Raw genomic sequence first — 14879 nt, forward strand, 5'->3', positions numbered from 1 at the left:
TAAGCGAGATACTGTGAAAGCGACAGTGGGATCCTGAGACGTTTGGCGGTGAAATTAGTTATGAGCGATGTAAAGGCACCTTTAGGATTTTCACAGCGAAAAATCCCTTCATTAAAAGTAATCAGGATAATAACATACTTTGACATTAAGTATGGTCTCAGTATTATATTTAATTTGTAAGTAGGAGATGAACACGGAAACCATTTGAAAAATAATACCAACTACCACCATCATTATCATTATTTAGTTCAACTTGGACAACATGTCAGATCTGCTGCTCCCCATCTCCGCCTTAGCTGTCCCCACGCAGCGGCCTGGCTTTCTACGCCACCCCGCAAGAGTCTGGAACTCTTTTTTCTTTTTGGTTATTAGAATTAAGAAGAGTACTTAGAAACACGGATGGAGGGAGAGTCTAATTCCTTCACTTTTCTCAAAAATGCATGGATGGCTTGATGAAGATATTTGTCTTTTTTGGTAATGTACGATGGAATGGGACACATTTTTCATAGGGTGCTTGTTTCATTTTCCAAATGAGTAAACTGACATTGGAGGGCCAACTAATTTGCTTGTGGATATCTCACTTGTAAGTGGTAGAGTTGAGATCTTACCCCACGAGTATTTAACGCCAAGGCACATAAGTGGTGTCTTAGCTATGAGTCTTTAATGCTCTGATCCATCTACCTTCAAATTAATTGCCACCAAATTCACGTACATGTTATCTTGTGTGTTTCATATGCTAGCAAATCAGCAATTCATAAAATTTAGATCATTTCAACCTACTCAAGTCAGAATTCCAAACTTGTATTTTGAGAGGAATATGAAATATCTTTTCTTATGGCAGATGACATTTAACACTTTCATTGTTATTAATGTGGCATTTTTCTTTCTTGACCCTTTTGCCTTTGACGATGTCTATTACCGTGTTTTCATTTGATGCTCATTGTTTAGCCTGACAGGTGGAAGAGCAGGTGTGTCATTCCTTCTGCCCTTTTGTAGTGAAATGACCTTGAGGGAATGAGGTCAAGGAAATACGCAGTGCTTTCAGATTTGACTTGCACTTTTTAAACTTTGTCAGGTTTCAGAAACACTTTCTTAATCCCGTGTAATTTTTCTTGCACTGTTATCCTTTCTGCGTCCTTTTTTGCCACCGTGACGGATTCAGAACTGCTTCCGTCCCCGAGCTAGAGAAGCGTGCAGCATTTTATTATTACCTGCTCTGCGGACTTTTTTTTTTGGCAATAATTCCTTTCCTTAGTTCTTAGCCACTTGGAACAAAATAATGAGAAAAATAACTTGTTCTCAGGCAATCACTCTTATTAATTGTAGCCTTCTTAGAGATGTTTCTTTTCTTTACAATTATTAACACATTACATTTTGTTACTGGTGTTGGCTGGTGGGTCGCAGCAGTACTTCTTGATATGTAACGGGTAGTTTTTCAGTGGAGGTGAGACATGTATTAGATGTCATGCTAGATCTCCATAAAGTCTGTAAGCCTGCCTCTCTAAATCATACACAGTGTTGGAAACCATCATTACCTCAATGAAAAGTAATGCAATAAAAAAACCCATAAAAACTATGTTTAAAAATTTAAAAAAATATGAAAAACAGCAAGTTTAGTTGCAATTGCACTAATCTGTCAACATCTCATATAGTTCTGTACTTTTCTATATTTTATCTTTTATGCTCTTTTCTGATAGAGTATATTTTATCACATCATCTTTTTTGCCTGTTTATCTTTATATCAAAAGTTGAGTTAGGCCCTCCCTGGTGGCACAACAGGTTAGGATGCAGCATTGCCAGCTGGCCATAGCCACCTCAGTGTGAGTTTGATCCTCGGCCCTGGGGGTGGCCTGCATGCCACAGCAGACCTCTCCTGCTTTGCCTGCTGCTCCCCTCAGCAGTGTATTTCACTCGAACTGTCTGTTCTGCTCCCCGCTCTGTCTCTGGTGAATCCTCTCATCACCCTTGTACCTCTGGCTTGTACCCCAGTTCTGTATGAATAATTAAATAAATCTTAAAAAAAAATAAAATAAAAAGTTGAGTTAACTGTAGGTCACAGTAGTTGACTAAAACTTAACCAAAATATCTCGGCTTCTCAAACTTCCCATTCAGAGGTGGAGTAATTATTCTACTTGCTGTCTGGTTGCTAGTGACCTTCATAATTGACATGTTAGAGTGACTTTTTGTAGCTTCAGCTATAGGGCTTCTGTGAGAATGAAGTCTTCCCATATTTGTCTGTTATTCAGAGTGTCTACCAGGATGCTAATGTTCCATGAACTATCTTCCGTGAACAGGCTTAGGATTCTACCAACATTGGCTATAGGCCTTTCCTAATTCTCTCTTAGCTGATCCTGTTAAGGTCATGGGTTTGGGGAAAGTGTAAAATACCTATGTGAGAATTAAGCAAACAGGACACAGGACAGGAAATGAACACCTCCTATCTGTTGTGAGGAATGGTGGCCAGTTACCTTTGATGTGACTGTTGTACCCTCCAGAGGCAAACAGCTGGTAACTTCCTGAAGACTCAGTTGCCGATGATACTTTTTAGCAATCAAGTGTTTTTAAAGAAGTGTGCATTGTTTCATAGATATCATGCCATTGCACACTCTAGTAGCCACAATGTATGGTGAACATCGATTTTCTCTTACTGGGAAGCCAGCAAACTCTTTCAAGTGGCGAGCCGGATCTGAGAATTGTCAGTTCTCGCCTGCTTTGCATTTCTTCCAGTACGCTGTAAACTCTAAAATGGTGCTTGTGTGTTTGTTTTGGTCTTGTGTCTTTGTGACTTGGAACACTGTCTACTCACCCTGGTCTTTAGTACATACTGCATGGTAGGATGAATTTTACATAACTGGCAGCTTCTATCCTGTGGGTCCTGCTGGTAAAGACATAAATATAAGTTGTTCTTGCCCTCAAGAAGTTAACATGAAAGATAAAATAAAGACACAATTGTGATGTACCCCGGTGAGGGCTGTATGTAGTGAGAGATCGGATGGGGGTGCAGGGATTTTCATAGGGGGACAGGCTTTAACATATATCTCTTCTCCAAGAGAGACCTTGTTGGAGATTGAAATGGTAAGAAAGTCACAATAAAATAAGAAGAGACAATCAATGTTTCTTGAGTGCTTGCCATGTGCCTGGCATGGTGTGTGTGGGGGAGTGGGGGGAAACTTGTATTTATTAGAATTTAATCTTCACAGTCTTCACAGATAGATTGATATGATATGATATGATATGATATAATACAATATAATATAATAATAAAGGAAGGACAGAGAGGCAGTGTCCAGCCCCTGGTTCTCAGGATTTGAAGTCCTTGTCTTCATCCCTGTACTTTATGCACTTCTTTCACCTCTCGTTCCAGGTTTGGGGTCTGGTAGTTTCCCATAGACTCATTATTTTTGCAGAGTGACCTATGGGTGGGAAGGACTGAACTTTTTCCAAACCCACCCCGGTCCCCGAATCACACATCCTATGGCGAGACGGTCTTGGATATGAAACAGGATGGGAAAGCTCAGCTGGAATCTTCTGGAATGATCAAAAGACGTCTGCTAAGCCAGCCTTGGCTTTCTCGCTTGGCTTTGTGGCTTAACGACTTGAATGTTTACTTCTTGATTAGAGGACCAGCTAGCTTGTAAATGCTCTGATCTCACACTGGAATGCTTTTGTTGTGCTTTCTGCCATAACCCTCCTCCCCATGAACATTTTGCTCAATACTAAGCCCCCAACACCAGTGTTGTCTCTGTCACTGGACTGTTGAGGGCACTGCTCCATGGTGGGGCAAACGTCAGCATCAACAGTGGTCAGTTGACAATTCCCTGGCATTGCCTGACAGACGTTTACCTCTGTGAGTTATGAGCGGAGCTAGTAAAACAAATTCAGCAAATAAAGCAAGTAGGACAAGCATTGCAAAGCGAGAGCCTCTTCAGGCCCACTGTTTGATAGCGCTGGGCTTTACAGCAGGTCACTGAGGCGGGAGGAAGGCAGACGCTCATTCGAGGTGGAGGGAGCCATGTGGGCAGCGGCCGTGTAGAGACCTGGTGTGAGAGGGAACTTCCGGTAGCTAGATGTGCCTGGCGTTTTGAGTGTGAGCGGATACCAACAGGGCAGGGAGCCTCTAAGTGTTAGTAATAATAATCTATCACACAAAGTAAAGTGTGTGTGACTGCGTTTCCAGGTGAGGAGCTGAGATTTCCTACCTGAGACCATGTGATGTCGCTCCCTTCCATGCGAGTCCCACAGGCAGTCCCCCTCTCCTCTCTGACCCAGTCCTGCCTACCAATTTTTGCACCAGTGATTTCAGTTACTAAAGCACACGATTGTGAACTAAACACTACCGATTCATCACTGAATGTGTTCTTCCTACCTGAAGATGTTTTGATGAGAAACAAAATACGTGCTGTCCTGTGAAAATGTAGACAGAAGGCTGATCTTGGTGTCTCCTTAGGATTGTGATGTTCTAAATATAGTCATTGGTCGTAAGACTTTCCTCTTCCCTCCTGCCTGCCTGCAGCTGGGTGACGTGATGGTCGACATTGCAAGTAACATCATGCTGGCTGATGAGCGTGTCCTGTGGCTGGCGCAGAGGGAGGCGAAGGCCTGCAGCAGGATCGTGCAGTGTCTCCAACGTGTCGCCACCTACCGGCTGGCGAATGGGGCTCATGTTTATTCAACAGTAAGTGTGACTCCTTCCTCCAAGTCTGAGAAAAAGTTGCATCTAAAACTACTCACCCATTATAAATTGTGCTGCAATAAATATAGGGGTACAGGTATTCTTTGGAATCAGTGTTTTCGTGTCTTTTGTGTAGAGCCCTAGCACTAGGACTGCCAGGTCCTATGGTAGCTCAATTTTTAGAAGTCTGAGGAGCCTCCATACAGGCTATAAACAAACCAAATGTTTCAAAATGGATGGCTGGATCAAGAAAATGTGTATATACATAATGGAATACTATGCAGCAATCAAAAAGATAAACTCATGCCATTGGCAGCAAGAGGATGGATGGAACTAGAGGGAATTATGCTCAGTGGAATAAGTCAGAAGGAAAAGGAAAAATATCATATGGTCTCATTTATAAGAGGAATATAGGGGAACCAAATAAGGCATCTGGGGAAAGTAAGAACAGAAATAAACAGACAATTATAAACCAGAGAGACTCTGCAAGGGAGTGGGAGTTATCGGAGCAAGGGAAGGGAGACAGGGCACTGTGGGTATTTTGCATGGAGGAATTGGTGGCGGACATTCTATGGGGACACACCTGAGAAACGAAAGCAAGCATTGTGAAAAACAAACGCTGAGGTAAGTTATACAAAAATAAGTAAGGTGGAAAAAACATAAAACTACTTACCCGGAAGAGATAGGTCTACGTCATGATAGGGTGGGTGTTTTCTGTTAATGCTGCTGATTACAGCATTTTCTGCTTTCGCAGATTTTGCTTTTGAGTAATCTGTTCTTAGTAGTTTGAAATTACTTTCTTATTCTCTAAATGTGGTTGGTGTAACCATGTCATCCTCCAAGCTCTGCAACACGAATAAGGACATTGTTCTCACCTGCTTATCATATATTCTAGTGGGTAATCTGTTCTGGTACTGGAAGAATATTCTGAGATTTCTAGGATGCTTCTAGTTGCTCAGTTTTCATAGGGGAACTGGGATGCCCTCTAAGCCCTGGTGAACCTACTGTCACTGTCACTCAATCCTATTCTTGTGATAATGAGTTGCTTATAATTCATAATCATTAAATTAAATAGTAACACGTTGTTTATGCTGAGGTCACAGTTTGAAACTCCCTAGTTCTACATTACCACATTAAAATGTGGCCAGTGTGAAGAATAAGGTGCTATATACTTAGCAATCACATTCTTTTCTGCTCCAGATTTTCCATTTCCTGATTCTCTGTGTTCATCTGGGTACTTTCCCCTATGATTTTTATGAACTTCAGGGTCAGTATTTTTCCACTGACAAATGAGTCTTTTTGAAGATACTGGGGTTTATTGCTCCTTTTGTTCAGTTGAGTTAGATCACGTTCCTGACTGATTAAAGAAAGCAAAGGCCTCCTGTGGCAGCTGTCTTGGAAGCCGCTCGGACATGGGCCTACTTGAAGCCAGCATGCCTTTCTCCCGACCACGCGTGGTCCTCCCCAGCCATGTAGGCCCATTTTAAACTCCAGTCTTTACCTTGGTTATTACTCAGACCAAAGAACTGTCTCAGAATCGGATTGCTATTTCTGATAGATGTACTTGTGGTACAGCTTCCTGGGAACCTCAGAACGGCAGAATCCCTTCTCTTAGCTGAGGCTGCACTACTTTGTCTTGATGATGATTAGTATGAGTTTCCACTCTGTGTGAGGCAAAAGCTAATGCATATATTCGCTGGTCTTAACAATTTGGGGAACCCACAGTTATAATACATAATACATGTATAAATACACACACACACAAATGTACATACATGGTAGTGGGCAAGTTCTTCCTTACATTTTACATGTTCTAGTCTGTGGCTAATCCTAATAGATTTTAGACAGCTTGCACCAGACTTTTTATGGTTTAAAAAAAATCTTCAGAAGAGATCTTGGTTTAAAAATAGGACTTAGAATGGTGCCTTGACTAGTCTAGACACACGCTCAGTCATCATGAAAGGAAGGAAAGAGGCCGCTTATCATCCCAGGAACTTGAGGTCATCTCTGTCACCTTACCCGGCACGTGAGCGGCAGCTTTGTAATAATCATCCGCTCTCTGGTCTGCTGTGGCTCTGTACAGGCTGGTTCTCATGGTCCGCTCGGTGTGGGCTGGACAGCTGCTAGGGTTGTTCGGCTCAAGCTTTCCGGAGGGTCCCTGTGTTCAGTCTTTCTCTCGAATTCTTTACAATTATTGGGGCATGGAGAGGCTTTTTCCAGGTGATGTTGCTGACCTGTTTTGCTTACTCCTCCTTAGACTTGTACCTCCCTCTCTTGGGGAAGAAACAACCATGGAGTTTGCCTGTGTGAAGTTTTTATTAGTGAAAATTAATGCAAAGTCTCCCTGTAAAAGAACAAAGCGAACAAGGCACAGCATGGTGTGCAGGGCACCTCCCAAACCTGCTCCCCTCCCGACCCCATCATCAAGGTGTCTCTGCCCGATTTAATTTTTTTATAAAACACTTCCATCTTCAGCACATTGTTTCCTACAAAAGCTCTTCAAATTAACTTGATTTTTCTTTCATGTCTAGCTCTCCTTTCTGTTTCAGAATATCCTGTGCACCCAACATCTCATTCATTCATTCATTCATTCATGTTATTTCCCTTGGTTTTTGCTTAGTAAGAACCCGAGCTTCGTCTTTTAAGTCGAGTGTTATGTATTTGAAAAGTCTTTCAAATGCTTTTCCTTGTATTACGCATCTTCCATGACTACTTCTGTCTGACTGGGTTTTGTAGAACTCCCCCAACATTGCGCTGGAAGCGTACGTCATCAAGGCTGCTGGCTTCACGGGGATGACATGCACCGTGTTCCAGAAAGTGGCCGCCTCTGACCGCTCGGGGCTTTCTGACTATGGGAGGCGGGACCCGGATGGAAACCTCGACAAGCAGCTGAGTTTTAAGTGCAATGTTTCAAACACATTTTCAAGTCTGGCACTAAAGGTATGTTGAGTTTGTCATCACATATGATTCTGCTAGAATATTACTGTGCAAAAAGTCTTATTAAAAGTTATTTGCAACTAAAAATATTGGCCAACTTAGAATTCCTATATTGTGAAGTGTATTTTAGTCCATCAACCACCCTTGAGTGTTTATATTGGCTCAATATAATGAACCACGTTGGAAGTTATAAAAAATAAGTTATTTGAAGGGAGAATGATTAGTGTGATTGAGCTTGCATTTGCTTTAAAAGAATTTCAGACCACAAAGGGCCATGTAGGACTTGGGCCCCAGACAGCTTGTGCCATTTGGAACCATTTCTCCGCACCAATGTATTAAAAGCTTTATTTTATGCTGATTGCTAGAAATGAATATGTTAATACTACCTATTCAAAGGTTTTCTTGGACCTTAAAGTTCATTCTTATCCACCTTGTTTTATAAAGTTCCACAGAACCGTGTTCTCTCTGATTCTTAATGACACAGTACTTTCTGGGTTTTTGGCTTGTCCCTGGATGAGTATCCCCAGTGGTCGTTAAAGGTCGGCAAGTCCTTGATCTCCCACTGGACCCCATGAAGAGTCAGTCTTCAGGCTGGGCTTTCGTCAGAAGAACTCTGTCAAGACTTTTGGCAAAGCGGAAATAGGTGATATGTCTTAAGAAAATGCAGGTTTTATTGCAGCAAGCGAAAAGGGTGCATTTTCACTGATTCTGCAATTTAGGATCAACACGGTGCAGAGGTACAGTGGTGACACTCATCTAGCAGACGCCTTTTCAGTTAGCATTGTGATGCCACGAGTAACTGTGTTCCTGCTGATTCTTTTTTTTTTTTTTTAAAGATTTATTTATTTATTCATACAGAACTGGGGTACAGGCCAGAGATGTGGAGGGTGAGAGGATTCACAAGAAATAGCGGGGAGCAGAACAGGCAGATCGAAGAAGAACACTGCTGAGGGGAGCAGCGGGTGGGTCAGGAGAGGTCTGCCGCACCATATGGTCATCTCCGGGGCAGGCGGGTATCGAACTCATGCGGAAGTGGCTTAAGCTTCTCAGTGCTGTGCTTTAACCCGCTGCGCCACCAGGGAGGGCCCCTGCTGATTCTTAATGACATGGCACTTTCTGGGTTTTTGGCTGGTCCTGAATGATTATCACAAATGGTCCAGACATTTTAATGACTGCATAAGAAGTCACTCAAAGGGATGCCCAAGAAATCGCTCAAATGTGAGCGCTGGACCATAGTAGGTACTCAGTAAATACTGGATGGGTGATGACTGAAAGAATGTGCTGTTTCTTACCCAGCTGGCCTCCGTAAGGGGAGCGGATGGACTATTCAGAAATAGCCCGTCTTCCCCGTTGCCCGGTATAGCCTCAGCCAGGTGAGAGTGGCTAAAGGATCAGTAGTGACTGGGTGCCATATACTCAGAGGGAAATGGGCATGACTCCCTGGCCCTGCTGGACTTGGGAGAGTCTGCGCTGCGCTGCCCAGCCCCGCCTGCAGATCTATCCTTTTCTTTTTTAGTTTCCCATTGGTAAAAGCACACCTGAAATGGCTTAAAAACAGCATCACACACAAGCCCAGGAGAGAGAAACCTCTGTCTCTGAGGAACACTTAAAATTGATGAACCATTCTATCTCACATGATCGTTGGTAGAAAGAGATTAAAAATGATGAAACCATACATTTCATCAATTTCACACCCTGCCCCTCTGGGTAAAGAGAATTTCTCCCTGCTAAAGTAGAAGCCTTTAAATGAACTCTCAGATTTGTCAAGTTCATGGCATTCTGTCCGTTTAAGATCATCCTGTGGTCAGAAAACCAAGGACACGACACAATTACTCCTACTTCAGAGATGGACACAGTTGAACTGAGTGAGGATCATTTCCTTCGCCTCACAAAACTCGTTAACATTTTTAATGTCAGTAGCAAAAATGTCTTAGCATTTTAATAGAGAACTTTCTGTGTATTTTAAACTTTATAGTTGGGCAAATTTTATTCCCTTTGCTTATGCCTCTCCTTTTTTTCTTTGCACTTTGATTATTCTCACTGGACAACCTGAACATCAAACAGGGGATTATGTTATCCTCGAATGGCAGGGTGTGCTAGGTATGAAGACCCAGAAAGACACAGCCCATGGCTTCAAAGGAGCCTTACCTGATTGCTTCCTGTGGACTCCTTGAAGCTCTGTCTTCCTCTCGTGACACCGTCACAGCCGGTCTTGGCTTCCCATTCCATATTACCTAAGCCATCATGATCTCTGTAGTCACCGCGTCTCCCCCCTTCCTTCAAACCCCATCTTTCTCGTGTCCACTGGTCGAGCAGAGGATGGCTGTGTCAGTGCCCCAAGCCTGTTAGTATGCTATCAAAATGTCTCCGGATTCTTTACAAGGAGCCATTGCCCCATCCCCTAGTGCATCTGTCTACAGCTTCGTTCTGAGTACCTCGGTCCTCAGAATGGGGACACACCAGTCTGTTAACCCTGCTCCCCTGGAGGGCCGAGAGCACAGGCCAGCACCTTCTCTGCGAGGACATTTAGATCGTGTGGATGTCATTTTCGGCTGTTAATGTTGCCAGCATCAGCTGTCAAACTAAGCTGAAACAGCCTGACTGGACAAAGGCTGCTGCTTGAAGCAGGGGTGGAGCTAGGAACAAAGGCTGAGGCCCTGGTGGACTGCGGCCTGACGGACATGGATGCTCTACTGTCAGGTACGGTGTGGTGATTCACATCTCAGGAAGGGAGAGACAGAGCCTGTCCCCCGAGTCACATGCAGTGCTGCTGTACGCCAGTGTGACCACCATCATTAAAAAGAAAAAAATTAGGCCTCCCTGGTGGCACAACAGGTTAGGATGCAGCAATGCAAGCTGGCTGCAGCCACTTCAGTGCAAGTTCCATCCCTGGCCCTGGAGGTGACCCACATGGCACGGCAGACCTTCCTGACATGCCCGCTGCTCCCCTCAGCAGTGTGTTTCAGTCAGTTGGCCTGTTCTGCTCCCTACTCTGTCTCCGGTGAATCCTCTCACCGCCCCTGCACTTCTGGCTTGTACCCCAGTTCTGTATGCATAAATAATTAAAATCTTTTTAAAAAAGAAAAAATTAATTATGGCCAGTATTATCCCTGGGTCAGTCTAACTTAGAAATTGACTTTGAAGATCCTGTGTGTGTCTCTTGGGAGGCCGCCGGGAAGCTTGCTCGTTGGCATTTATCTGCCTCTGTGCTCCACATCTCTTCTGATTTCTTGTCCCTTTTGCCTAGCCATAGCCAACTTCCCTTGGTTCCTTTCCCAACTGCTCGGCAGTCTAAGGCCAGGCTCATGCTAATGCTTCAAGAATCCCATATTCTCTCACGTCCCAGTTCATTACCTGTGCACTAAAATCCAGCAGGAGTATCGCCGTCAGGAAATCTTAACCTGATAATGTGCATTCCAACCTCATCATTCCCCTCCTCCCTGGCACAGCACACTCTGCTCATGTCTTTAAAGTTGTGTGTTCCACGTGGTGCCATTGTTTCTTTCTTCCTTTGGGGGCTTAGGTTTGTTGAGGGGTGTTTGAATTCCACTGCCAGCCTCAATCTTCGGTCTGTTCGAGGTAGAATTGCCTGTCTTCTAACTCTTAAAGCACCCCATCTAGTTGTCGTCAACCAAATGCTTTCTTGCGTTGTTGGTACCACAACTCAGATGTTAGCATAAGTTCTTTGTTAACTACTAAGAGCTTTGAGAAATATTGGTGTTTTGAACTCATTTGTAATGTAGCCACAAAGAACTGATTTATCAAAATTATTCTTCTTCACTGGTACGTACTAGTTTCTCCTCTTCGCACCCGGCATTTCCCCATCTCAGATGTCTAGACTGTTAGCCCAGCATGGAGTCCTTTTGGCTTTCCAGACCTGGCATGTATGCCTTCATTTCTGTCCTTTGTGCCCTCAGTACTGTGTCTGCTTGGGAAGCCCCTGCCTCCTTCCTCCATTAAGATGGCACCTGCTTTCTTTTCTTCAGACAGGATTTATCATTGTCAGGTATTCCCACAGTGGTTTGTTCATTTTGGAGAATAATTAGTATCTGATATGACAGGATGGTGAGTTGAGAGATAATGAGAGGCCAAGGGATATGGTAGTTACCATAGTTACAAGAATATGGTCTCTGCCACCACCAGACTGCTCGGGCTCATGTTCTGCTCTACCACCTAAGAGCTGTACAAACTTGGGCAAGTACCTTAACCTCTCTGAATATCAGATATTTTGTTACAGAAGAATCATGAAATGGTTACTAATCTTAAAAATGACTGAAAGAACTAAATGATGCAAAAATACAGTCATTTGAAACAATGCCTATATGTTAGCTCTTGTGATTGTTGCTTTAGTGTCATTGTCTCCCCCATTGTTGGGTTACAGCTTTGAGGCCAGGGACCATGCCTGTGTGTCTCTGGGTCTGTAGTCACAAAACATTCACGAATGTTGTTGATTAAAAATTAATGGCCGGCCCTCCCTGGTGGCTCAGTGGGTTAAAGCACAGCACTGAGAAGCTGAAGTCACTTCCACATGAGTTCGATCCCTGCCTGCCCCGGAGGTGACCACATGGCGCGGCAGACCTCTCCTGACCCGCCCGCTGCTCCCCTCAGCAGTGTGCTTCCTCCATCTGCCTGTTCTGCTCCCCATTCTGTCTCTGGTGAATCCTCTCACCCTCCGCATCTCTGGCTTGTACCCCAGCTCTGTATGAATAAATAAATAAATCTTTAAAAAAAAAATTAATGGCCAAACCTAATTAGCAAAGAAAGGTAAAAAATTAATTCTAAAATCAAGCATAATCCCTGTTAATCATCTACAGTGAGATAAAAGGTGGCAGACAGTTAATAACACAAGACATAATTCGGATGTATCATAATGTCTATCTGCTAAAAATTGAGTGAAGATAGGAAAGAGAACTTAATAAATTAGTATTTTATTGTTTTTAAGTCATGTGCTCTTGGACACATTCCAAGTTTAGTGTTGGAATTCTGTACACCAAAACAAAATTTGGGTTTCAGAACATTTTAATTGCATAAGAGCAGAGTCCAGATTGTTTTGAAAGATGCTGAAATGTAGCAGAAGCCTTTGCACTATGGTCCTCCATGATACTTAGCATTTTCTTCTTCATCTAGTGTCATTGCAAGTAGGGACAAATACATGGCAAGTCAAGTAGTCACTTCATGTGTCTTCATACTTGACCAGTTATTAGTATTAAAATTAATACCAAATTGAACTACAGAAGTTAAAATGTGACCAGGTTCTAGATGATTTTTTGACAAGTCACTTGCTTTAAGATGTTTCTTCTCTCCCTAGTTTCCAGATAACTGCTGCAAATAATAATAAAAGCATCCACCCACAGATATGTAACCTTTATGACTCCATGATCCCGCTGGTCCTCAGAACTGTTTGTTAAGAGGATACTGACAAAATGTGGCCAACGAGACTTCAAGATAGACAAGATTGTTCAGTTAAGCAGCTTCCAAGTGATGAAGCTGAACCCAGTTCCTGGTCTTTGTTTCAGATCCTCCTTCCCATCAGGGGTGTGTGATCTTCAGTAGCAAATATGGGAGCTCAAACATGTGCACGTACCCAGATCTTTAAGAGTGATTTTTCTAATTTATTAGCTCTACTTTGTGAGTTTATCTCTATTTCCATCACTATCACTATAATCTATATACTTGAAAACTAAATAAATGGTTAAATGAAATTTTATATGTGTGTTCCTTGTCCTAAGGCCAAGTAGCAAACAGATATAATCATGATGAATGTAACAAATTAAATAAATATTCCTCAGTGATTTTTTTTTAAATTAGATTTATAACCTTTCCTTAGAAAATGATCAACCCTTCTTTTAAAGCAGTTAAATAAGTTTTACTTCTAACTGTAAAAATCTAAACATTATTGATAGAGTTGCTGTTTGCTTTCCAAAATCCCTGGGTCACTCTACTCTCTTTATCCACCCAGGGAAGCTATAAGTATTATTGAATAACATTGTTTATTGGGCTCTGAGGATATTTTAGAAGTCATAAGTTTTTGCCAGCTTTCAACGTGTCTTTCTTCTCTGTTAGTGTTGCCACACAACTTAGTTATTAATTTGTTGTTCTTTGCTTGGTTTATAAGATTATACTTGTGTTGAAGACCTTTTTTGACTGCTAGAAATCACAGATGTTATTCAGTTTTCATTTAGATTAGCTATGACTTCCTTTCAAATCCTTTTGATTTCTCATAAGTAATGCTTTACAAGAGCGTTATTATACCTTATTTTTAGATTTTTGGTTCATGTTACGTATAAAATAGTGTTATCTTGTGAATGTTACAGTAACTTAAATTTTTGTAAATGTCCAATATATATCATACTTTTTCAGGAAACCTTTTAGTTGACTGTTAACTACTGACTTTTTCTTTTTTGTGTGCCTCATTATATACTTAAAAAAAATTATATATCTAACAGGAATTTGGTAGATTACAAATGAATTTATAATGCATTTTGTTTCCTCATTAGGATGTATTTATGAGAACAGTAAAAACTCTATTTCTACTAAGTATTTTCTTGGCATCTTACATTTAAAAATAATAATCGAACTGTCAGTATTCAGACTCCCAAAATACTTTTAACAGTACTTATGGGTGTCTGTTCTGTCCTAACATTGTTTTAAGCATAGCAATTGAAAACTAATTCTAAACTTAATTACTTGCTTTAATAGAACTTTTTTTTTTTCTCCATAAACATACCATGCAGCTTTTCATTAATTTCTTAAGTAGTGGGCCACATTTGTCTTTCAAATACAAATGCCAGGAAGTTTGTTAATAAATGGGTCAAAAATTACATTAATCCCTCTGAAACTGTTAAACTGTCAGTGGCTCCCTGTGCCACTGCAGATGTTAGCTCTAGTGGAGATGGGTGCAGAATGCCACTGAGTATAGAAGAGGGAGCAACTAATGTAGAAGCAGCAACCTGAGGAGACAGTGGAATTAGAATCCAAGAATCTCCTTGTGTAAGACTTTTTGTGTAGTCTTTGGCATGGTTCTCAATCATTCTCATTCTCAATCACCCTTTGTATTGCCATTGGAACTATCTTGCCCCAAATCAAATTAGACTAGTTCAAGAGTTTGCCAGCTGAAAGAGCAGTGTAACATTTCATACGCAGATACACACATGTGCTGTGTGCACAGGGGAATGAAACAGATCTTAAAAATGGGTAAATTCAGAAATAAGCCAGAAGGAAAAAGCTAAATGCCAGAAGATGCCACTTGCGTGTGAAATACAGAGAAACC

The 14879-nt window shown here is 42.0% G+C and overlaps 1 protein-coding gene across 1 annotated transcript in view; it reads left to right on the forward strand.

The window, feature by feature from the left end:
* Positions 1-14879, forward strand: part of ADGRA3 (adhesion G protein-coupled receptor A3) — a 99396-nt gene that overhangs the window by 63364 nt on the left and 21153 nt on the right. The window contains exons 11-12 of the mRNA XM_004681374.2: positions 4514-4675; positions 7409-7612. Of these exons, the coding sequence (XP_004681431.1) occupies positions 4514-4675; positions 7409-7612 (366 nt within the window). The remainder of the gene's footprint in view (positions 1-4513; positions 4676-7408; positions 7613-14879) is intronic.

The sequence above is a fragment of the Condylura cristata genome, unplaced genomic scaffold (assembly GCF_000260355.1).
Source record: "Condylura cristata isolate star-nosed mole 26May11 unplaced genomic scaffold, ConCri1.0 scaffold00012, whole genome shotgun sequence".
Classification (NCBI taxonomy): Eukaryota; Metazoa; Chordata; class Mammalia; order Eulipotyphla; family Talpidae; genus Condylura; species Condylura cristata.